This window comes from Branchiostoma lanceolatum, chromosome 9 (genome assembly GCF_035083965.1).
Source record: "Branchiostoma lanceolatum isolate klBraLanc5 chromosome 9, klBraLanc5.hap2, whole genome shotgun sequence".
Classification (NCBI taxonomy): Eukaryota; Metazoa; Chordata; class Leptocardii; order Amphioxiformes; family Branchiostomatidae; genus Branchiostoma; species Branchiostoma lanceolatum.
This window is the reverse complement of record NC_089730.1, coordinates 19,358,290-19,381,741: the sequence shown is the minus strand read 5'-3', so window position 1 is coordinate 19,381,741 and position 23,452 is coordinate 19,358,290. Positions and strand designations below refer to the sequence as shown.

Genomic DNA, 23,452 nt, shown 5'->3' with positions numbered 1-23,452 from the left:
TCTATGCGCATCGGTTCTGCGGTTCGACTGATATCTGCAACATAATTTGATTGCCGCAATGTTTGGGGTCAAAGGTTAGTGTTCGGAATTCGAAGTGATAGGAAAATTTGTCAGTCAGCTGTCACCGCGTCACAACTATGACCCTACAAGGTCTGGTGATATTGTTTTACATTTCTGACTCGATAGAAGTCAGAATATTGGTTTCAACGCTGAACTTTTGTATGAGTAAAACAAGATAGATGCACCAAGCAATCCGTTATCATAAGGTTTGGGAATGTAGCTCCCTTGTACAAATCTAAGAATACGGTGTAGGTCAAATATCGACGGCTATGGACCACAACTTGAGTGAGTAACTCTGACGTCATGTGTGACGTCTACCAGCCCAACTACAGTGACGTAACACACACATCCGGTGTCTTACGTAGAAAAGTTCACGATGTCACGCACTGAAAACCGAGAGGGTGATGATTATGCCTGGAACCGACGAAAACTCCGACAAGCACCCAATGGTCACTTTTTCATGAAAATAGGCTTGAATTTCATTTGACAATCTCATATTTTCGTAGCCGTGTACTTGGTAAATCTGCGGGTGTAGTAGTCACGGAAAGGAGGTGTCCGTCAGGTAGAAGCAGTAGTTGTAGACTGAATTATATCCACAAAAGGAATACGTAACATGCATGCATTGTGTAGTTGGGGCCAAGACCATTTGCCACTCGCCCCCAAACCCACCCGGACTTGTATTGAAATGTGCCGCTACAGACAGACAGAAACAATCTGTTGGCGTCTGACACGAACAGCGCTGTTGCCAAGACGGACAATCTAACCTGGCACCCCTCCAACCAGCCTGCGCAGCGCCCACGGGATAGAGGGTCTGCATGCCCTTTTCTTTAAGGTGTAGGCAGCGTATTTTTATTTCCCGTAATTAATAGAGAAAGCTGCTCTATTCGCGCAATTCGTAGCGAGGCGACCAAATTTTGCGTGATTGCATTCCTTGATTTTAGCATGATACATATGTTAGTTATTCTGAATTCAGCGTTAAACGTTGTCGGGAACCCCCATGCAGACCCACAGGAAGTGATTTTAACTTGCCGAGTCATGGAAAACTGATAAGAACCTGCGCGTTGGCTCCACTCACGTAGTCACTTCTCAGTCTTCCCTGCGGACTTGCGTGCAGTTCATCAGAAGCGACCGGTTCACAATGGCTGTGTTCAGAGTCCTTGCCGTCGCGTTGTGTTGCGTAGTGGTCGCAGCAGTGGTGTTTGCTAATGGAGAAGACGGAGTGAGTGGGTCATCAAAACATAGGTGCCGAGAAGCCGCCCGTAACTACACACTGCCTGAGTTATCCCAGCCGGAGTGTGTTGTTAATGAGGAAGTCGGAGAAACAGACGTTACTGGTAGGTTGTATGTTTTACTTTACACTCCCTCTTGTTCTTTTGAACCATAAAGTATAGACCTGATTTTACTAGTAGCATTTTTAAAAGCATTGTTCCGAAAACTCGCTATGTCATGCTTTCGTGTGAATAGCACGGTGACTAATACAAGATCATACAAAAGGCAGAATCACAGATGGTTGTAACCTATTTCAGCAATGACCTGATGTGATTCAAGTCAGAACGCCATCTAACTTGGAAACCATTTACTAGTTTGTATGTATGCATGTATGTATTATGTATGTATGTATGTATGTATGTATGTATGTATGTATGTATGCGTATATGAATGTGCGAACCCTGAAAGACTAGCCCCCTTGGGGGCTAAAGGGTATCTTAACAAAGTACTACTACTACTGCTGCTACCGCTACATTCCTTGTTTTATAAAAGTGTGTACAAGAGGGTCATGTACATAATATTGATCATCGTGCACTTACATACTAACTGCAATGCGTGTTTGTACTTTACGAAATGTTAGATAAGAGTACATAGCGTGTTTCACTGTACAGAACAGGAAGTTGTTCCACAGGACGGGCAGAAGTGCGGAGGATGTAAACACGCTGCATACTTCCGGTTTAAGGACTGTCAGTTATCCAAGAGTCACGCATGCATCATTGTGTTAACATGCCATGCGGTCTGTGGCTAAAACGTAACATCAGGCTTAGACACACTAAGACAGATACTAGAAAATGGAGAATTAAAGATAGGTCAGGTTAGATAGATGTTTATATAACTTTTAAGTGATGATGATGGCTCGTTCCCCGTCGTCGAGGATCTGTGGGAAGGGGTTGGGCAGGCCCTCTGGTGGATGAACAGTCCTATCCTGGAGTGGCATGCTCGCCCGCATCGCTCACAGATGAACTGGGCCTGGGTTGGTGGGTTTGGGGCGGTCGCCTTTCTCCTCTTTTGGCTCTCCTCCGCATATTCCCTTTTGGCTATTTCAGACCTCTCTGCACCTCGCTAGGTAAGAGTTCTTCAATTTGCTCGATTAGCAGCACTGCTTTCCGAGCTTTTATGTATGTATGTATGTACTATGTATGTATGTATGTATGTATGTATGTATGTATGTATGTATATGTATGTATGTATGGTATGTATGTATGTATGTATGTATATGTGTGTGTGCCGATAATGTTGGCTTTTATATCAAGTAACATTTCGATTAGATGTGTTATGATTTTGTTCTTTCATCAGACTCCTGTACGACCGAGAACACTTTTCGCAAGAAAGTGTCACGTTGCCTGAAGAAGTGGAAAGCGCAGTACAATAGGTCTGCTGTCCGTGAGATGGGGCACGTCAACTGTAGGTAAGCAAAGGTCACAACCCGTTTGTTATTTTTGGTAAAATGTCGGAATTTCATTCATACATAAGATTGTCTTCTGAATTTTCTCTTAACGATGCAGGGTTCATTATTTCACCAATATCTGTTTTTCATGTTATCATACGTTTGATAACTGTGCTCTCACCCATCGTAGAGTTAGCTTCATTTCTCATAATTCGATCGGATACCATGAGTCCGCAACATTAGGTATTATCGAGGCGTTCTCAATCTCAAGAATGTCTTGAACACCTAGAAACGTTATATTTCTTTAAATTTAGCGTTCTCAATCTCAAGAATGTCTTGAACACCTAGAAACGTTATATTTCTTTGAATTTAGCGTGGTGTTGACCAGCTCTTGGGGTACCCGCAGAATTACTCTGAAACACTTGGTAGATTCTGAGATCGATCATTCCTTAATTTGTTTACCTCCATCTTCCAGCACGGCTCTGCAGGAGACGTTCAACTCCTGTGTGCTGAACATGACCTTTTCATCCTGCTGTAACCTGAAAACTTTCACGCCATTCTACCGGGAGAAGGGACCAGAACTGCTGTACAAGAACGTCAACTCATTCTGCTGCAAACGTTTCCAAAAGGTGAGTAAAACAGACCATACGTACCTGGTACTCCAGAGCAAAAATTACATGCTATTTATCATTCAAAAATCATGACCACAGTCTGTCCAGAACACGAGATATCAACACTAGAAGTGCTGCTGCAGTAATGTAGAGAGCCGTCAGGCGGCCCATTACCCGACTCTTACCCACAAACCAAATATCAATAGGAACACTAAATTTCATAACTTGTCATTCGGAATCAGAACTTTTTGTACGCTTCAACTCTTTAGTAGAGTAAGAAATAGGATGATGATGACATTTGGATAAGTAAGTAGAAGCGGTGCTATGTCATTTCTAAAATTCCACATGCTTCACAAAAGCCGCTATTGTGTTTCTTTGTAGAAACCCAAGGCTGCGGAGTCTGCCGTACAGGACAACGACGTGGGCGTGAAAGTCGACAGTTCAGAAAGAAACAACAGTGCAGTGGACAAGCTGTACGAGGAAGAGACTAAACAGTTCGCAAGTTGTGAGTTTTAACATCAAAACCATTTCGTGACTGAGATAAAAACAATGAGATGAGTATTCAAAGTTGTCCTTGGCACATGTCAGCGATAAATATGATATTTACAACAAATGTTTACTTAGATTTCAGTCTGATGACTTAGATTTCAGTCTGACAAGTGGGTTACTTTTTCATGATCACCATGTTCTTACTTCTATATTTCAGACCTACCCACAGACAAGCCCGACGTAACAACAATGGTGGCGACAACACCAGGTACGTAAACAATAGTGCAACAATTTGCTAGGTGTCGAGTAACATTTGGGACCGCACCCTTCACACTGTAGCAGCGATACCTAGCTGCAATGCGATGTAGAACCGGTCAGTACTTCCCTGACAAAGTGACGGACGGTCACCGAAACGAAACTAACTTTGGAAGACTTCGCTCATTGCGACTTGCCCAGGTTTGATGATATTTCGATTGAGAAAGATAGATGGATGGCAATACAGATCGCATGGAGTCTAATATGTATTTCTTGACTTTTCAGAGCCTATACCTGTGCTGTCTGAAGAGGCCGTTGCCGAAGCTAACAGCGCGTTCGCCATGGACCTGTACCGGCAAATCTCTCGGCAGACGGACGGGAATGTCTTTTTCTCCCCTTACAGCATCTCTGCCGCCCTGGCCATGGCGCACCTGGGGGCAAGACACGCCACCGCGTAAGGCCATTCTTCTTCTTCTTTGATACTGCCCAGCCTTATGTCTATGAGATTATTGGCAGTTGGGTTAGTTACAACACGAGGATACTAAAGGAAAGACGCTAAGGAACATTAACAACTGATTTTCCGTGTGTATTGGCTCTGATATACTTCTTGGATAACAAAGTTACGCAATATACAATGTAACAGTTACTCAAGAAACTCGGTAAGATTTGAAAACGGTCAGACGCTTCAGACAGCATCCGCTGTTTCATCAGTAACAGTGAAATGGCTATCCACTTTGTTATCCAGGTAATAACTAAAGATACACAAGGTAACAGTTACGCAATGCGTAACTGTTACCTTGTGTATCTTTAGTTATTACCTGGATAACAAAGTTCTTTGTGCACAACCAAGTGGTTTATTCAACCCAAACTTTCGGTGACCGTCTGTCATCTCCCTCAGAACAATACTGACTGGTTCTGTTTTTCACTGCAGCTAGGTGTCGCTGCTAAGAGATGCGGTTACAAACGATTTTTTTAAAACGTGACATAGGTAGTTCATGCAGTGTTTACAATGCGGTCCCAAGCCCTCTACGGCAGTGGCCTAAAGAGTATAGAAACGGAGATGCCCCTATATATACAGTGAAAGACGTGGGCCATGGGAAGGATGTTAGCTTTTTGAATTTTCACTCAAATTATTAACTTGATGATACAATGTAAGTTGATGGTATCAGTCTTTGTCTGATAATGTCTGTTTCTGCATCCTGACAACAGCGACCAAATGGCGGAAGTGTTACACTTGTCTGAAGGAAACTTTCACCAGGGTTTCTCCAACCTCAGCCGAGCACATGTTTGGGGGGCTGAAGAAGCACACGCTTGTGGAGGCAAACAACCTGTTCAGGCAACAAGGGACCAAGTAAGACTGCGTGTATATCTACTTGGAGATTACGGTTCCACTGCTTTCACTCAAGTTGGAAATATTACTTTCGCTCACTTAAGCGGCTTCCGGCAGGTCAAAAGTTTTCAGGGAAGTGATTTTAAATCATCAATAATTCCTGCATCTACGACACAGAGAAATACTGACAAAACCCCGTCGCTTAACTCGTCTCTGCATGCTGTAAACAATTCCAGTCTATATTCTCCAAGCAGAGGTTTCGATCGAGGGGCTAGTAGTGGTAGGGATTCTTAATCTGCCATCCCTTTGTTAAACATCCCGGCCACTACTAGCCCCCCGATCGAAACCTATGCTTGGAGATTATCCATTCGAATACTTGGAAGAATATAGGAACGAGTTTAAATATTTATTGCTCAAAAAACATATTCAGTGGCCTATGTCACTTAACCACATATAATAGAATCTCTTCGACACAAAGTGGTCCATAGTAGACATACAGATACGTAGTTGTTCATTCTTTGAATTGATATCGGAAGCGTTCAATGATTCTTCTCTTCCAGATTAGAAGACGACTTCCAGTCCGGCATCTCCCGTTACTACAACTCTCGTATGGAAACAGTAGACTTCAGCGATGAGGAGAGGTCTCGGTCTAGGATCAACAGCTGGGTATCAACTCAGACGAAAAAGAAAATCAACGACCTCATCCCAAAGGTAAAGACAATTTCCAAGCAATCTCATCGTCAATTTCAGCAAGTAGTCCCTCGGTTAGTTGATTGGTAACACGGTTAGCTGGTTGGTTGGTTGGTTGGTTGTTTGGATGGTTGGTTGGTTGGTTGGTTGGTTGGTTGGTTGATTGATTGGTTACTTGGTTGCTTGGTTGCTTGGTTGCTTGGTTAAATTTTTGTTGTTGCTTGCTTGGCTGCCTGCTTGCATGGCTGCCTGCTTGCATGGCTGGTTTCTTGCTTGCTTGGCTGGCTGGCTGGCTGGCTGGCTGGCTGGCTGGCTGGCTGGCTGGCTGGCTGGCTGGCTGGCTGGCTGGCTGGTTGCTTGCTTGCTTGCTTGGCTGGTTGCTTGTTTGTTTGCTTCGCGGTTTGCTTGCTTAATTGATTTATTCTGATCAATATCATATTTAATTATTTCCCCTCTTGTCCTTTCCAGGGCATCCTGACTGCTCTGACCAGACTAGTATTAGTGAACGCGGTGTACTTCAAGGGTACGTGGCAGACCCAGTTCGACCCCAAGGAGACATTCGACCGGAAATTCTTCATCAGTCCTCAAAAACACGTCACGGTTCCCACCATGCAACAGCGCGGGAAGTTCAGAATGGCGGAACTGCCGAATCTGAGGTGTCGAATGTTGGAGTTGCCTTACGCAGGGGACGAGCTGGCCATGTTTGTCGTTCTTCCCTTGGACAGGTTCGGGGTAAAGGACGTGGAAAGTGTTTTGACCAGCAAGGCCCTCTTGGACGCGACACGCAGCAAAAGGTTGGCTTTCATGTACACTCAGCATATTCATGTACACTAGGCACCTCCAAATAGGCAAGCCATGTCTATTTGTCGATTATAGAAGATTAACTAATACTTGATGAAGTTTAGACAGGTAGCAGGACAGTTCGGCCCGTGGTCAGTTCGGCCCCGACGTTTCGGCCCCAGGTCGAAGACGTTTCGGCCCCAGGCCAAAGACGGTTCGGCCTCAGGCCGAAGACGTTTCGGCCCCGGGCCGAAGACGGTTCGGCCCATTTAGTTATTATGTGTATCACCGTAATATGCAAGGTAAATCTATGTGAAACAATTGAACTTTAAGACATTAAACACATTGAACATTACGTCTTAAGACATAGCAAATCCACCTGTGTAACACCTGAAACAGAAAACCCTCTGTCATGTAGCATGTTCCAGAATCCACTGACCGCCGGCGCATTGACAATCAAGATCATTCTCAGTAGAGACCGCGTTTCTTTTGTCAGACAACTTCAACTTGTAGTTTGTACTTGTTGTTTGGCTAAAACGCGCATCGGCAACCTGATTTTCAATCAGAGACCGCATCGCTTTGTCAGACAACGTCAAAGTTCATCATATAAAATCAAAATATCCACTACACCGTGTAATTTGCTACCGTAAAGTACACTTTTTTTTGTAAGTTACAATGTACGTAACTGTAATTTTTGTAACTTTACTGTAACTTTATTTTAATTGTTTTCTATTTCTAGTTTGTATCGAGTATTGTATTCTGGCTCTGGTTACTTAGTTGTTTCAGTAATAGTTAGATATTTTTACTTTAGACAGTTTAATCGTTCAGTTTAATGATTCAAAGAACGTGATAGTGAAAAGGTGATAGTTGTATTTTATATCAATAGTTCCGTTTGTCAATAATCAGTCAAAATTTGCGATGTGCTGTGGGCTAGAAACGATTCAAAGAACATGAACGTGTTAGTGAAAAGGTGTTTGTTGTATGTTATATCAATAGTCCCGTTTGTCAATAAATAGTCAAAATTTGCGATGGGCTGTGGGCTAGTTAATCTTAAGTTAGAAATGATTCAAAGAACATGAATGTGTTAGTGAAAAGGAAATCGACAACACAATACAATACAACAAAAAATTCCACGCCATAACTGGTAACAAATTCAACATTTAAAATGGTTCGGCGATGATACAATTCGGGTGTCTGAAAACTGTCGGGGAGAATTGCATCTGAAAAAGAAAATAAGAAGTCGAAATCAAAGCATTGAAATACGAACCAAACCCCCGTAGGAGGCCGAAACGTCCTGGCCCTGAGGCCGAAACGTCTTGGACCTGAGGCCGAAACGTCTTGGACCTGAGGCCGAAATGTCTTGGACCTGAGGCCGAAACGTCCTGATTTGGGAGGGGCCGAACTGACCATGGGCCGAAACGTCCGACATTCGTTTAGACATCCAGGTGATAAGATACGCAAAAATAGTTACTCAAGCAACTGGATAGAATTTGAAACAGTCAGACGTTTCAGACAGCATCTGTAATTGTCTTCACTTCATTAACATATCTATTCAGAATTTTGGTATAAAACCTCAAGTTCTGCCAGATCTTTCCTTAGTCACTGACGAAAGATATCGGATGCTGTCTGAAACGTCTGACTGTTTCAAAATTTTATCCAGCTGCTTGAGAAAAAAAAATTGGATTAACTAATACTGTCTGCTATTCGATGCTAATTGTGCGAATTAACCTTTTAAAATTAGTAATGAACTCGCCTATCTCCTTTTTTTACCAGTTTGCGAGAGGTTAAAAGTTTGACCGTCGCTCTTCCAAAGTTCCGTCTGACGCATGCGCTCAACCTGAAGGATCAGCTGACTGCGCTAGGCATGACGGACCTGTTTTCCATGGAAACCGCTGACCTGTCAGGGGTCACGGGTGAGAAGGACCTGTACGTGTCAGAGGTCATGCACAAGGCGTTCGTAGAGGTCAGTATTAGAATCCCCTTTATACAGATATTATTTGATAAAACCAAGACACTCCAATACCCCGATTTTCCCGGTACTGGCAGACGTTATAGTCATTCAGAGGAAACATTGAGTCTTTAACCCCGTGATCACGAACGACGTCGTAAGTACTAGTACGTCAACTGAGAATCGAAAGACGTAATAGTATTACCAATTCATACGTATAAGAATTGACGTTAGAGCGAACCTCGGCACGCGTTTTCGGTGACGGGGTGTTCAAAAGTAGTTTTTAAGTGGAGAACCGTGTATTTGTTTGTTTTTCGTAAATGCTTATGTCAACGGAACAAAACTACCTTTGATACATATATCATAAAACCAACTTATCATGGAAAGTGTGAGACTTTTGATTTTCCACTGCTTTCAAAGAAGAAATCAAACCCCGCATAAGTACCGTAGATATAGAAACTTATCATATTTATAGCAAAATAGTTTGTATGCCTTATGTTTTACTTTATGCTTGTACGTCGTCATTGTTGTCAACTTGCAATTAGCCTACGGGCATGAATTTCCAATAAACTTATATATCCATTCTGAAATTATGGTTTCCATGTGTCACAAACTGTTTAAACACCCCTTCTGTTCCCCAGGTAAACGAGGAGGGTTCTGAGGCTGCGGCGGCCACGGCCGTGGTGATGAGGGGGCGCAGCGGCAACTTCGGGCGGTCATTCGTCGTCAACCGGCCGTACCTGTTCTTCATACAGCACAAACCGACCGGCACCATCCTATTCCTCGGCCGGGTGACAAACCCGAATGAGTAATTCTATATATTTGACAACAACTGTTAACGGCTAGTTTTGATATGCGTAAATAGTTTTATAACTAAAAAGGTTGGTAGATTCAACATAGTTTTCTTAGGTGCACAACATTCTTTTTCTCCATCGACGTTTTTGCAGTTGCTCTACTGCTTTCGTCAGAAGTATGTGAAATTTCTCCTGTGCCATTTCGTCACAGAGCGGCAAGAAGTAGAGTCACGTTTGAAAACGCATCCTAACGTCTCAATACTACAAGGAGAGAGTTCACGTTGCACTTAAAGTTCATCAACCGGCCGTACCTGTTCTTCATTCAGCACAAACCGACCGGCACCATCCTATTCCTCGGCCGGGTGACCAACCCGAATGAGTAATTTTATATGTTTGACCACAACTGTTAACGGCTGGTTTTGATATGCGTAAATAGTTTTATAAGGTTGGTAAGTTGATTCAACATAGTTTTACATCTTTATTTTTCTCCACGGACATTTTTGCAGTTGCTCTACTGCTTTCGTCAGTAGAATGTGAGCTTTCTCCTGTGCCGTTTCGTCACAGAGCGGCAAGAAGTAGAGTCACGTTTGAAAACGCATCCTAACGTCTCAATACTACAAGGAGAGAGTTCACGTTGCCCTGAGAGTTCGTCAACCGGCCGTTCCTGTTCTTCATACAGCACAAACCGACCGGCACCATCCTATTCCTCGGCCGGGTGACCAACCCGAATGAGTGATGTCATATCATTGACAACAACTGTTAACGGCTAGTTTTGATTTGCGTAAATAGTCTTATAAGGTTGGTATGTTGATTCAACAAAGTTTTCTTAGGTACACAACTTTATTTTTCTCCGCCGGCGGTTTTGCAGTTGCTTTGTTGCCTTCATCAGGACGATGTGAACTTTCTCCTTGACCGCATCCTTACCACTTCGTCACAAAGTGGCAAAGAGAAGGAAGATCACGTCGGAAAACGTGTCCTTGTTGTGATGATTGCGTCACAATACGTCAAAAAGAAAGTTCACATTGCCCTAATTAATGCAGAAGAACAGCTGCCAAAACGAGGAGAGTTCGTCAACCGGTCCTGCTCATAGCTATATAGACTCGTCAAGTGTGTAGGATCGACAATACATATTGACATTATATGGAAAGGTATGATGATTACAGAGATTATTAGTACAGTTCCATTGATAGTTGCAAATGACATCGCTTATCATTGAAACATCGAAGTACGATATTAAATGATTTTTGGCGTGAAACAAATTAGTATAAATCAACCTGTCATTCGTTGCTACCACAGTTTTAGAGACTAAGAGACTTCATCGGGATGTACTGAAGTAACTATGTACATTTCTAGTACTTCCTGGACTCTCAATGAAATCACTAGTTGTGCGGTAGTAAGTAAGTAAATAAGTAAGTTTATTGTTAGAAAGACACTTGCATACAAAGCTAAAGCGAGATGTTTGACCATGAGTAAGGGCAAAGCCATCTTTAACAATATCTAAGCGTTTAAGTCACGTGAAGTAAAACAATTCCACCCTAATTTTGTAAAAGACTGGAGTGATAGATTAAAACGTTCAACTTGTGAATGCACGCGGATGATGGCGATTAAAGTCTAAAGTGACCGTTGTTGGAAATGTTCGCACATGTATTGTCAACAGCTAATTACGATGCAATGAAAAAACTGTGAATTTGTCTACACATGTTTTAAGAAGGGAAAAGAAGCATATAAATCATTGATTAAGTATAGCGTAGTTTTCTTAGTATTTTTTTGATATTCTATTGCATCTAGCCCTTTGTTGGGCATGAAAAAACTGTGAATTTGTCTACACATACTTTAGAAGATTGAAGGGTACAAATCATAGATGAAACATAGTGTAGTTTTCTTAGTATTTTTTTGATAATCTATGGCATTTAGCCCTTTGTTGGGCATGAATATGCAATAAACTTCATTGTCATTGTTGCTTCTCCCGCTGCTTCCTGCTTGGCTACTTGTTCCCGGTGGGGTCGGTGACCCTGCCGATGAAGAGAATGGAGTCGTTTCGGTTGTCCCGGATGAGGAAGAGGAAGGGACGGTCGGCCCGGATGATGGGGGGAGGTTCAGGGTAGAAGGTTCCGGACTTTGCAACGGCAATAACTCCTGTGGCAGCGGCCGCCTCACTGCCTTTCTCATACACCTGTAACATAGCAAGACATTTAATCGCGCTTGACTGTTTATGCTTCGGTCTCATTTCAAATCCGGGCTGCTTGCGAAAACGAAAATAAGATAAAGAAAATACACAATATATGTTTAGGAGTAATCTTTTTACGTTTTGTGTCTTTTTCATCATATTTTTCGTTCCCACAGGCTGCCCGGCCGGGCCCCGGATTGGAAATGGGACCGAAGCATAACCTGGGCTATAGACAAAAGCTGCTATGGCGAGTATCCGAGTCTTTTAACGAGAAATAACTCAAAACCACTGTCTTATATGGCTGCCTAGGAAAGATAAGACGTACCCTTGCCTTTAGCTATGAAAACTTCCAATTTGGTCACATTCAGACTGTCTGGCAGCTACGAAGGCTTTCTTGCAGAGCATTTCCAGCGACTGTCACTGACGAAAGACAGCGGATGCTGTCTGGAACGTCTGACTGTTTCAAAATTTTATCCAGTTGCTTGAGAATTTTTTTTGCGTATCTTATTGCCTGGATGTCTAACCTTCATCAACTAACTACAAATTGTATTTAAAGAAAAAAAACTCTGTATATCTATGGAACGTTACGATTCTCTATGCTCGTAGACCTGTGACGTTAGCCTGGGTGCCATCCTATTTCTGTGTAGGAGCCCCGGTAGAAATAGGATGGCACCCAGGCTACAGTGACGTACCTCTACGAAGGCCTTGTGCACAACGTCGGACACGTGTAAGTCCTTGGATCCCGTCAGACCGGACAGATCAGCCAGGCTGGCGTCGAACAAGTCCTCCATGCCCATCTGCTTCAGGTGGTCTGTCAGAGTCACGGCGTACTCCAGCTTAAACTTGGGCAGGTACACAAATGCCTGGCAACAGAAACAACGTCAACTCTCTACAAACATACATATATCTACGAGGATGGGTCAGAAAGTAATGTTTGTAATTTTTGTATGGAATTAAATTAAGATACGAATTTAATGTCACATCTCTACATCTCTTCTTGACACTGAAATACTGTAAATGCATTTAAGTTCGCGTGGTTTATATTTCGCGCTTAGGGGAAATGAAGTGTTCGTTGTGGTTTTAAGTTCACGGCAGCATTGGACAAAATATTCAAAACCACCGCGAACATTTCTACATCGATATCTTTATGATATTTGGTATGTTGGTAGGGGCTGGCAAAAGGAAGAAAATATTACATTTTGGACACCTTGGCGGCTTTTTATGGTGCTGCAGCGGAGATTCCGGGTCTGATATCTCGTGTTTTGGTAATGCTACTGTCGATATTATTGAGTGGTAGATAGCTCTTGTTGGTCATGTTACCATCGAATCGTAACAATTTGTTATCATGAATATTTTTATTTATCAACTGAAGGTTACACAGGACAGCGGTGATGCACTCTAGCAGTAGCTAATGTCAACCATGAAAAAATAAAAATTACAACTGACATAGACAAATATACAATGACAATAAGTTAAAGCATTTGGGTATTCTAATACAAACAAGTAATATACGCAGTTAACAATCAATATACAAACACAGTCATACTAAGTTTTGAAACATTTGCTAACTACAATTATATAAGTTTTGGTTAAGCTCAAAATTTCACAATTACATTACAGAAGAAACAAAGGATAAACTCCTTAGAAGCAAATGAACAGATGAATTCCAACTTACAAATTTGCTGACAATCTTCTCGCGCCATCCTTGAAGCGTCTCCATGGTGATCTTGTCCTCCACCTGACTCAGTCCCTCCTTCTCGGTCGGCACGATGACCAGCATGCTCAGGTCCTTCTCCTTATATGGCAACTCCAGCACGCTGCAGCCGACCTCAGGGTCAATCACCAAGTTGTAACGTCCTTCCCTGAACCAACGACAAGTTCTCACGAGTAGTACTAAACACGAAGTTATTGAGGCTAATAGTCTGTGGTAAGAATTAGAATTAGTGATTTAAGAGAAGTCAATCAACAGTTTTGATGTCAAACGTTTGCTCATGTGAATTGATTGATGATATTTTCAATGTTAATTTTTCTGTTGTACTGTTCTTGTTTAGTTGGTTAGTTGGTTAGTTGGTTAGTTAGCACGCTGCAGCCGACCTCCGTGTCTATCACCAAGCTGTAACGTCCTTCCCTGAAGCAACGACAAGTTCTCACAAACAGTTCTAAATAAGTTATTGAGATTAATAACCTGTGTGCAGAATTAGTTAGTTGGTTAGTTGGTTAGTTAGCACGCTGCAGCCGACCTCTGGGTCGATCACCAATGCCCTTCCCTGAAGCAACGACAAGTTCTCACGAGTAGTACTAAATACGAAGTTATTGAGACTTATAATCTGTGGTAAGAATTAGAATTAGTGATTTAAGAGAAGTCAATCAAAAGTTTTGATGTCAAACGTTTGCTCATGTGAATTGATTGATGATATTTTCAATGTTAATTTTTATGTTGTACTGTTCTTGTTTAGTTGGTTAGTTAGTTGGTTAGTTGGTTAGTTGGTTAGTTAGTTGGTTAGTTGGTTAGTTAGCACGCTGCAGCCGACCTCCGTGTCTATCACCAAGCTGTAATGTCCTTCCCTGAAGCAACGACAAGTTCTCACAAATAGTACTAAATACGAAGTTATTGAGATTGATTACCTGTGGCCAGAATTAGAATTATATCAAAATTGTCATATATTGCTGACGCAGCACACTGTCATCAACATACTGTTCTAGAGCATTGACATGCATACTTTTAGATAGATTGGCTCTACTATCATTCATGAATTAGATTAATTCTTTTTTTTAGATATGAGCAATAGTTGAACTGTCATGTATGGAAGTTGTAATACATTGTGCCAGTTCTCGCAAAGTTCTTCTTCGCGCTACCGGAAAGGGTCGCAGTTCTTAGGACGGGACGTTAAGAGGTAGTACAACGTTCATTTTGCTTGTCTAAAAGAGCTAGGGGAATTTACCCGGTATAATGAACTTGTAGATACTGTACATAGCATTAGTCTTCTCTCTCACGACCAGTGGAAGAATAGCTCTTCAGTGAGCTAAAACTGGATAGTGATCACTTTCCTTTCCTTTTTCCTTCTATATGACAGACCTGTGCATCGTCGGGACGTCCACAGAATCCTCCTCTGTCTTGAAGAAGGGTCTATCCTCCGTGTCGAACGGGTCAAACTCGTCGTTCCACTTCGCCTTAAAGTAGATGGCGTTAATCAGGACCAGCCTGGTCAGCTCGCTCAGCGTGTCTTCACTAATCAGGTCCTGGATCTTCTTCTGGGTCTTCTCCTCCACCCAGTTGTTGATCATGTCACTGGCAACCTGACGGACAAGAGGAGAGTAAGTTACTACGAAATAGTAGAGGTCATTATTGCAAAATAAACTGTTCTTTCTAAGCATGTCTTCACTGATCAGGTCCTGGATCTTCTGCTGGGTCTTCTCCTCCACCCAGTTGTTGATCATGTCACTGGCGATCTGAATGACGAGAGGAGAGTTCGTTATCTAGAAATAGACTGTTCTTTCTCAAAATGTCTTGAATGGCAAACCTATGTGCGGCTAGAGGACTGTAGGTTTTGAACAACTCAAACCGGGAAGGATCCCTACTCTTTTCGATAAGTGTGGTGAGTTTTTTTAACGTGCTCGAGGTTTGCCTCTCCTCAAACACGGGGCCTCCATTTAACGTCCTATCCGAGAGACGTCCCTAACCGAAGCTCGGTACTCATGTACACCTGAGTGAAGTTGTTACCTTCGCGTCCCCGAAGTTGACCCTGCCCGCCTCCGCCCCGTAGTGCTGCTTCATGCCGTCTACGTAGGTCTGCAGCAGGTCGAAGTCCTCCTGCACGAAGAGTCGGTTTGCCATGGACAGCGTGTAGGCCGTCGTGTTGGTCGAGGTGGTCTCCGTCAGCTCGGCAAACGTCTTGTGGAGGGTCAGCTCGCTGAGGGATGGTCATCAACAATCTGTCAGGTTTGTAACTCGAATAAGATAGATGCTTGTACTGTATGCCCATACTTAGCATATTTGGGCATGAATGTGCAATTAAGATTGAACCAAGGAGGTTTACAATCAAATGATTTAACCAAATTATTCAAAAGAATGAAAAACTATGTACATTTCAAGTTGTCGGAATCACTTTAATATGGTATAACACCAACGACACATACTAAAACACAAGAGGATGATGTCATTCAAACCAATTTGTACAGCAGCTACGAACATGTATTTTCACAAACGTCTGTTAAAAGTCAATTGCAGAAGCTACGGTAGTGCTCCAGTACTACCGCTGATAACACTGCTCCATTGCCCATTATTCCGTTTTCATACTTCGTCACGGCAAACATTTTAAGTTTAACGCCCCCTACCTGAGGTCATCAAAGTGCATGGTCTTGCCCATCTGCTCGGCGGTTTTGCCCTTGGCAGCCAGGTACGTCATGGCCAGTGCCGTGGAGATGCTCAGGGGAGACACGAACATGTTCCCGTCAGACTGGCTGGTGAGCTTCTTGTACAGGTCCAGCGCAAACTTGCCATTGGCAAAGACAAGCCTCTTCAGGGGGTTGTCTAGAAGGTGTTACCGTTAAACGTAACGTTTAGTACCGACAAGCTTAATTAAGACACACGCGATGCTAACAAGGAACGCTTTCCGCAAGCTGGGTCCTTTACTCAGCCTTTGTCTCCATCAGTCCTTTCCTGTGCCTGTTATGCTAGTGTTAGTGGCTTAGTGTTTATGCCTGAGGCTCTCTGAGCAACTTCTTTCCCTGGTTTTGCGACATTTCAAAGTAACAATCTATCAAGAGGACATCATCATTCATCAAGAAGAGATAGCAGGGAGGAAAATTGAATATGCCTGTATTCACTCCCCAAAACTGGGTGTACCATGGTACAGAATTCTCCCTCATACTCAAGGAGTATTTCTTTAATTCCGAGAACCAACAAATTTAATTGGTTTTGTCTAACTGGTTATACGCTGTAGATTAATTACAAACAAATGGAAGTTTCTCTTTCGTTTTGTTTTGTGTTTTGTTCCTTTTGCAAGCAACTTTTTGCACGTGACTGAAGGGAGAATTTGAGCTGCCACTGTGGTCCAGTGGATGAAGCCAGAAATTCCTCCAGAGTGGAAAACCTATAATTACAGCAAACCTGTTGTCGGTTTTCCTATTGACACAGGATCAGACGGTGGCAATAGGGTTCATCTCTTCTTCTTCCGTCCTGGCTTGTATTCATAGCAAAGATCAACCACAATTACTTCAGGTCTTGTGCAATTGTAGCTAGCTATTATGTCAAAACGCAGGAGCCCAACAAAGAGTTGGCTAGCAGAAATGATAGTGCCTCACCAGGAGAATCTGTGGTCAACAATAATCGCAGCTGGAAGCAGGGAGATCATAGCATTGCATTGCAAGATTTCGTGGCAATTAATGGCGTATATTTAAACCTTATGCCTTTTCACCAAGCAAAACTTGCAAAGATAAGCTTATCCTAAAACAAGACAACTCACAAAATGTCTGCTAAATTATGTACAAACTAAGAAATGCACGAAATTCATTCTAGATCCAAACTAGAAATCTGAGATAATGTTTATGATTCCTGGTGAGCATCATTAAAAAGCAGCGCTATAGCAAGCTTTAAATGTATAGTTAGTCAGCAGTTTACTCTAGGAACGGACTTCTGGCGTTCATACACTCTTCCATGGCAGAAACACAGACACACAACACAGTGTACCAAAATAAAGATGCAGCTTGCACTGGGAAGTGTTCTTAAATGCCAAACTTTATTTGTCAAATGAAGTAGAAGAAATCATGTCAAGCTTCGTTTCAGCTCTGATTTATCAACCAATGCTAAAATGCTTATGGTTAAACGCTTGCGTGCTTAAAAACGTGAAAAGAATATAAAAGGACTTGAAGTTAAGATATGACAATGCCTTAAAATTACTTTGCAACATGTCTTAAATTTGAAATATTGATCACTATTTAACCACCGCCTTTAAAGCAGAAACGTTACAAAAAGCAAACGACAGTTATGCATGCAAAATTTAAACATCATTCGATCGTCTTACAATAAAGGTTCACAGTACGCATGTGCAGTGTGAAGCATTGTGGGTAAAGAACGGTAAAGGTTTTTCAACTTTTACATATTACCCACAATGCATCACACTGCACATGCGCACTTCAAACCCTGAACTAGCCTTTAACAATAAGCGTTTGTCCTATAAGACAATGTCAGACAGTTTCTGGTATATTTCCTTCTGGTTTGCGCAAAAAGCGGATTCTGCGGAGCTGAAGGCAAGGATGGGTTACTCCTCACCGGCCCCGGGGCAGGACGGACAGCACTCCCCCTCAGCGGTCACCGGCTCCACGCCGTCCCCGCAGTCCGGCCAGTCGCACATCATCGACATGCACAGGGGCTTACCGGCCTCGCACCTGGCAACGGAAAGAGACAATATTATTACACAAGCAAACAGAAACTATTTGCATTCGCTTTGATGAAGGCAACATCAAAAGAAAGTCAAGATCACACATCAGGCAGAAAGAAAGTATCCAAATGTCACACATCAGGCAGGGACATGCCAAGGGGTTTATAACTACTGGCCTCACATCTGGGAATGGAACAAGGGCAATGTCATCACAATCGCAAAGAAACAGCGTCTGCTTGTATTTGCATTCCCATTGATAGATACAACAACATTAAAGGAACGTCATAATCACATATCATGGACATACAGAGGAGTTTACAAGCCTCGCATCTGCGCACAGAGGAGGCATATGTTATCTCACTCCTAATGCCGTGCACTAATGAATTCAAAACGAGTGAAGAGCTGTTAAGGATGTAGATAGTCTATATTTTTAGGCAGGTCAAGACAGACACAGTGTCTTATGCTCATCTGAGGCCCAAAGCAATTTGAAAAGCGGTTCTGGAAAAAAAGCTTCCTGGATGCCATTGCTACTGATTAGTGCGTTGCAAATCAGTCAGTATTTTGTCCAAATCACAGGACTAACATTACAAGTTTGGTACATTCCTAACTAGGCTCTCCTCAAACCTGTTTTAGAATCCAAAACCTTTACATTCTAAGTCAACAACCCTAACCACAGGACCACTTTGCCTGTCTTATGTCTTATGAGACTTGAACTGTTGAATTCAGATACGGACCTGCAGGTGGTGCAGCTGCCGTCCTCCTCCCAGGTCTCTCCGGTGACGTACTCCTTCCCGTCAGCGCTCGTGCACTTCTCTTGTCCTGTACAGACAAACAGCAGCAGGTTAAACGTACTGTTACATCGATGAAGGCTAGACGTCCAGGTTTGAAGATACAAGATACGAAAGCTTGTCAAGCAATTTGATGATCAGCCTAGTTTTGACGGCCATTCGCTATTTTTCGGCGGTGACTGGGGGAAAGAAGTAACTAGTCGGTGACTTTTTTAGAGCACTGAAGAAAGGTAATGGATGCTGTCTGAAACTTCTGACCGTTTACAAAACCCTTACTGACTGCGTGATAGCTATAATGTTGTACGTAAAGTATCCATGTATTCATCCAGTTGCTTGGGTAACTTTTGTATTGTGTACCTTACAGTTTAAGTTACAACATTTTCAGGCGACGACGCAGTCTGTAAGGATGCCACAGATGGTATTAGCAATAGTTAACTTCCATGTATGTAGCATGTCACAATTGTTACCAGGGGTGGATACCTGTACCGTGTATTGGTACAAAACCGGTATTTTTGTGCTGGACCGGTCCGAAAGAAACCCCGGTCCGGAAGAAATCAGTGTACTGGATTTTGGACCGATTAAAAAAATTCACAGTACCTGCACAGTACCAGCAGGCGGTCACGTTTGGACCCTCTTGGCCTGGACCGGTACCCACCCCTATTGTCACGCAATAAGATTTCTCTCTCTTTATGTCCCCCACTACTTGACTTCAAAGGCGGAGGGGGTTACAACATGAATACACAAGACTATGACTGACCAGGGCAGGTGGGGCAGCAGTCGCCTTCCTTCATGATCGGCTCGACGTCCTCCCCGCAGTCCGGCACCTCGCACAGAACGGACGTGCACACGGCCTCCCCCTCCATACACATGCACTTGGTACAGTCCGCCTCCTCCCACATGTCACCGTCCTGATGACGACAACGTTTGTTTGTAAAACAGGATTTCTATTGATTTATTAGTATTTTCTATCGATTTATTAGTGTATTCTATTGATTTATTAGTATTTTCTATCGATTTGTTAGTATTTTCAACCGATTTCGTTGCATGGATCTATCAATCCATAAGCATTTTCCATCTAAATCTATTAGCATTTTCTAGCGATATATTAGCATTTCATAAGGATCTATTTGTATGTTTAGTGATTTGATAGCATTTCTATAGTTTTCTATCTATTCATTAGTATTTCCTATTGATTTAATGGCATTTCTATAACGATCCATCAGCATTTCCTGTTGAGTAAGTTACACTACCATGCGCAAGTCATCAAAGTCTCTTTCACACAGTATGGGCACAGCTTTTTTGCAACTAAACTACAAATAACGGGAAGATAAGGAAACCTCTTTAGTGGCAAGACTTTCAATTGTTTTTTCCCCAACTACGGCATGGGTAAATCTTTAGAGTAGTGCAGATGAATTTACGTGTATTGTTCATGTTCAGAAGCCCACCTTGTAGGTCTTGCCTCCCTTGGTGCTGCAGACGGGCTCTTTGATGTCGCCGGGCTTCTCTGGCTTCTGTGGCTTCTCATCACCTATTGATACAAAAAGAAAACAATAATTTATAGACTTACAAGGCCCCCTTTCAAGACAATGAATCTAGCAATAAAGTGCTTTCTATTCTTACACAAACAGATTGTCGCCTATCTGTATCGGTCACACAAAAAATGACTTTCAAACTTGAAAAACTTAAAAGCCACAGAAGATCAAGATAAATACATGCAGCAGTTTCTTTTTGCTCCACCGTCAATGACAAAATTTCCATACAATGAAAAATAATGTTTCCTCGTACTCACCGGGACAGACGGGGCAGCACTGTCCCTCCTTCTTGACGGGCACCTCGTTCCCGCAGTCGGGCCTGGCGCAGACCACGCCCAGGCAGGCCACCTTCCCGTTCTCGCAGTGGCAGCTGTTGCACCAGTCCTCGTCAAAGGACGGCCTCCACTTGTCGCCGTTCTTGCGGGTGATGCCGTCGTCATCGACGCAGGAGCCCTCGCCTGGTAAGACCAAAAACAACGCAATTGTTAGTTCTCGTCGAAGGACGGCCTCCACTTGTCGCCGTTCTTGCGGGTGATGCCGTCATCATCGACACAGGAGCCCTCGCCTGGTAAGACCAAAAACAACGCAATTGTTAGTTCTCGTCGAAGGAAGGCCTCCACTTGTCGCCGTTCTTGCGGGTGATGCCGTCGTCATCAACACAGGAGCCCTCGCCTGGTAAGACCAAAAACAACGCGATTGTTAGTTCTCGTCGAAGGAAGGCCTCCACTTGTCGCCGTTCTTGCGGGTGATGCCGTCGTCATCAACACAGGAGCCCTCACCTGGGACAACCTGAAACGCTCTTTGTCAAGAAACTTACTGCCGAAGATGGCATCAAAACCTAAACTGCAATACAGACTTATACTAAAGTAGGGAGTACCAACTTCAGCCTCGTTTTGGTGTAAACTCTGTCAAGGTTCTGGGTGATTCAAAATGGCGGCCAAGATTGGAAAGAGGTTTCTTTTCAAGACAGATACATAAGTCAATATCGATTAATAATATCAATAGCACAGCTTACGTTACGACTCAAACGTGTATTAGGCTCTTTAAGGCGCTGTAAGTATGACTCTCTTTACACACGGAACGTTCGCCTTAACGCCCCTTTCGAAGGTCTGCCACTCTTTATGGAACAGTCCTGCCCACGTCTAGGGCCCGCAACCTTGTGATTCGAAAGTAGACAATAGCACGCTACGCCGGAATTACCCACCTTCCTTTGCGCACTCGCAGATTTCGCAGCCGCGCTTGTCGGTCCTAAAGCCGTGCTCGCAGGCCATCATGCAGAGGACAGGCTTGCAGGGGTTCTTAGCTGGAGAAGAAAAGGAAGAAGAAAAATATGTTATGACCATGTCAATGTGATGCCATTATTTCAAATTTCAAGTCATGCTGTACCGTACAGGCTTGCAGGGTCCTAGCTGTAGAGGAGAACGAAGAAAAGAAAACGGACAAATTGTCTTATTTCGAAAAACTGTCTTGGACTGACGTCTACATATCAGAAGACGTGATCCGTGTACTGCAGAATAACAAATATGTTCTTACAACACTACATGTCACTTTCTGTCGTAAGAGATTTTATGACTTAACTGACTGTAACTCTTGAACTACTCATTGTTTGACCACCAAATTTTCAGAGGATGACGCAGATGTGAATTAGTATTACCATAACAAATTCTATGTCATAATGACGTGATATGACGTCATTATGACGCAGTTTTATGGGATTCTATCCGCCATCTTGGATTTTGACGGATGACGTCATCAAATCAGCATAAAATATCAATGTTGAATCATAAATGGATAACATAAGATCATAACAAGGTAAGAAAACACATTTGGCGTACCACCAAAGTCTCGAAACGTCATTGTTTGAACTGAAATTAGCACATTTTGTAAAATATGCCTTTTGAAAAGAAGGACAAGCAACATGGCACAGCTTAAATTGTGGCAACTACTTTCCAAACGTAAAATGACCACCCTGTGCTTAAAATGTTTCGTCGACCCTACACAGCAAGTAGCGAGTAGAAAAGGAAGGTCCGCACCATGCTGCACTAATGAAATTCTGGAAGTCCCATGCCAAACGTAAAGTGAGCGTGCTTAAAAGTGTCTAACGAACCTCTGACTTGTACGTTTGTAACGGGCATTCCTTGCTGTCTATGTAGCAGGGTGTATATTTACCGGGATGGGTTGCTAGCCCTTCCATTTTACATGTTCGAGGCACCTCCTGGACGACGAAACCCCCATTTTACGTCCTTTTTACAAATTCTAGAAAAAGGGGGACTTACCAGTTTCCACTGCCTCCAAAAAGAAGTCAAACCCAGCTTGTCTACACATCGCCAATATAAGTATTAAGTGGCCCGTTGTTACAACAGCGTCAATCACAGTTCACTGTCTGTTTTCCCTATATTTCTACAATGTACCTGCAATACATTTTGCACGAACTTGCAATAAACGTTCTTTTGAGTTTGTGACGAACCTTCCACGCCTCCCTTGAGATCGGTCTCCTTCATCGCGCCCTCCTCCAGATCGTCCATCGGCTCGCCCTCGGCCTCGTACGTCAGGGTCGTCTCCTTACCCTCCTCTGTGCGGCACGGAAAACAGGCAGCATTTCAAGAAAGTTATGCCTCGTTGTAGTTTTTATTGGTTAATTAAGAAAAAAAGGAGATTTAGAAATCTTTTGCAAAGATTTAAAAGAATAACAAAAAATAATAACCGTTAATCCCCTGCACTCTCAATACACGTACGATTTTTAATAGATGCCCAGCTCATACCATAAGACTAACGCTATGTAGCTTTTCCACAGAGCCTGCTGTAAATGTTAACGGTCTCTCACCGATGTTTAGTGAGTAAAAGGGAATGGCCTCTCACCGATGTTCGACAGAGAATAAGGAATGGTCTCTCACCGATGTTGAGTAGCGAATAAGGAATAGCCTCTCACCGATGTTTAGTAGCGAATAAAGAATGGCCTCTCACCGATGTTT

General features: G+C 43.0%; 1 protein-coding gene and 1 pseudogene across 1 annotated transcript in view; one reads left to right on the top strand and one right to left on the bottom strand.

Moving 5' to 3' along the window:
• Nucleotides 1-1,183: 1,183 nt before the first annotated feature.
• LOC136442573 (leukocyte elastase inhibitor-like) lies at nucleotides 1,184-9,678 on the top strand (annotated as a pseudogene).
• Nucleotides 9,679-11,007: 1,329 nt separating this feature from the next.
• Nucleotides 11,008-23,452, bottom strand: part of LOC136442652 (uncharacterized) — a 34,363-nt gene continuing 21,918 nt past the window's right edge. Inside the window, exons 24-36 of the mRNA XM_066439596.1 lie at nucleotides 22,948-23,052; nucleotides 21,685-21,783; nucleotides 20,738-20,938; nucleotides 20,394-20,476; nucleotides 19,706-19,856; nucleotides 18,895-18,979; nucleotides 18,052-18,167; nucleotides 16,116-16,311; nucleotides 15,502-15,691; nucleotides 14,857-15,077; nucleotides 13,399-13,642; nucleotides 12,473-12,658; nucleotides 11,008-11,786 (exon numbers count right to left, since the gene is read on the bottom strand). Of these exons, the coding sequence (XP_066295693.1) occupies nucleotides 11,598-11,786; nucleotides 12,473-12,658; nucleotides 13,399-13,642; nucleotides 14,857-15,077; nucleotides 15,502-15,691; nucleotides 16,116-16,311; nucleotides 18,052-18,167; nucleotides 18,895-18,979; nucleotides 19,706-19,856; nucleotides 20,394-20,476; nucleotides 20,738-20,938; nucleotides 21,685-21,783; nucleotides 22,948-23,052 (2,066 nt within the window). The 3' untranslated portion in view covers nucleotides 11,008-11,597. The remainder of the gene's footprint in view (nucleotides 11,787-12,472; nucleotides 12,659-13,398; nucleotides 13,643-14,856; nucleotides 15,078-15,501; nucleotides 15,692-16,115; nucleotides 16,312-18,051; nucleotides 18,168-18,894; nucleotides 18,980-19,705; nucleotides 19,857-20,393; nucleotides 20,477-20,737; nucleotides 20,939-21,684; nucleotides 21,784-22,947; nucleotides 23,053-23,452) is intronic.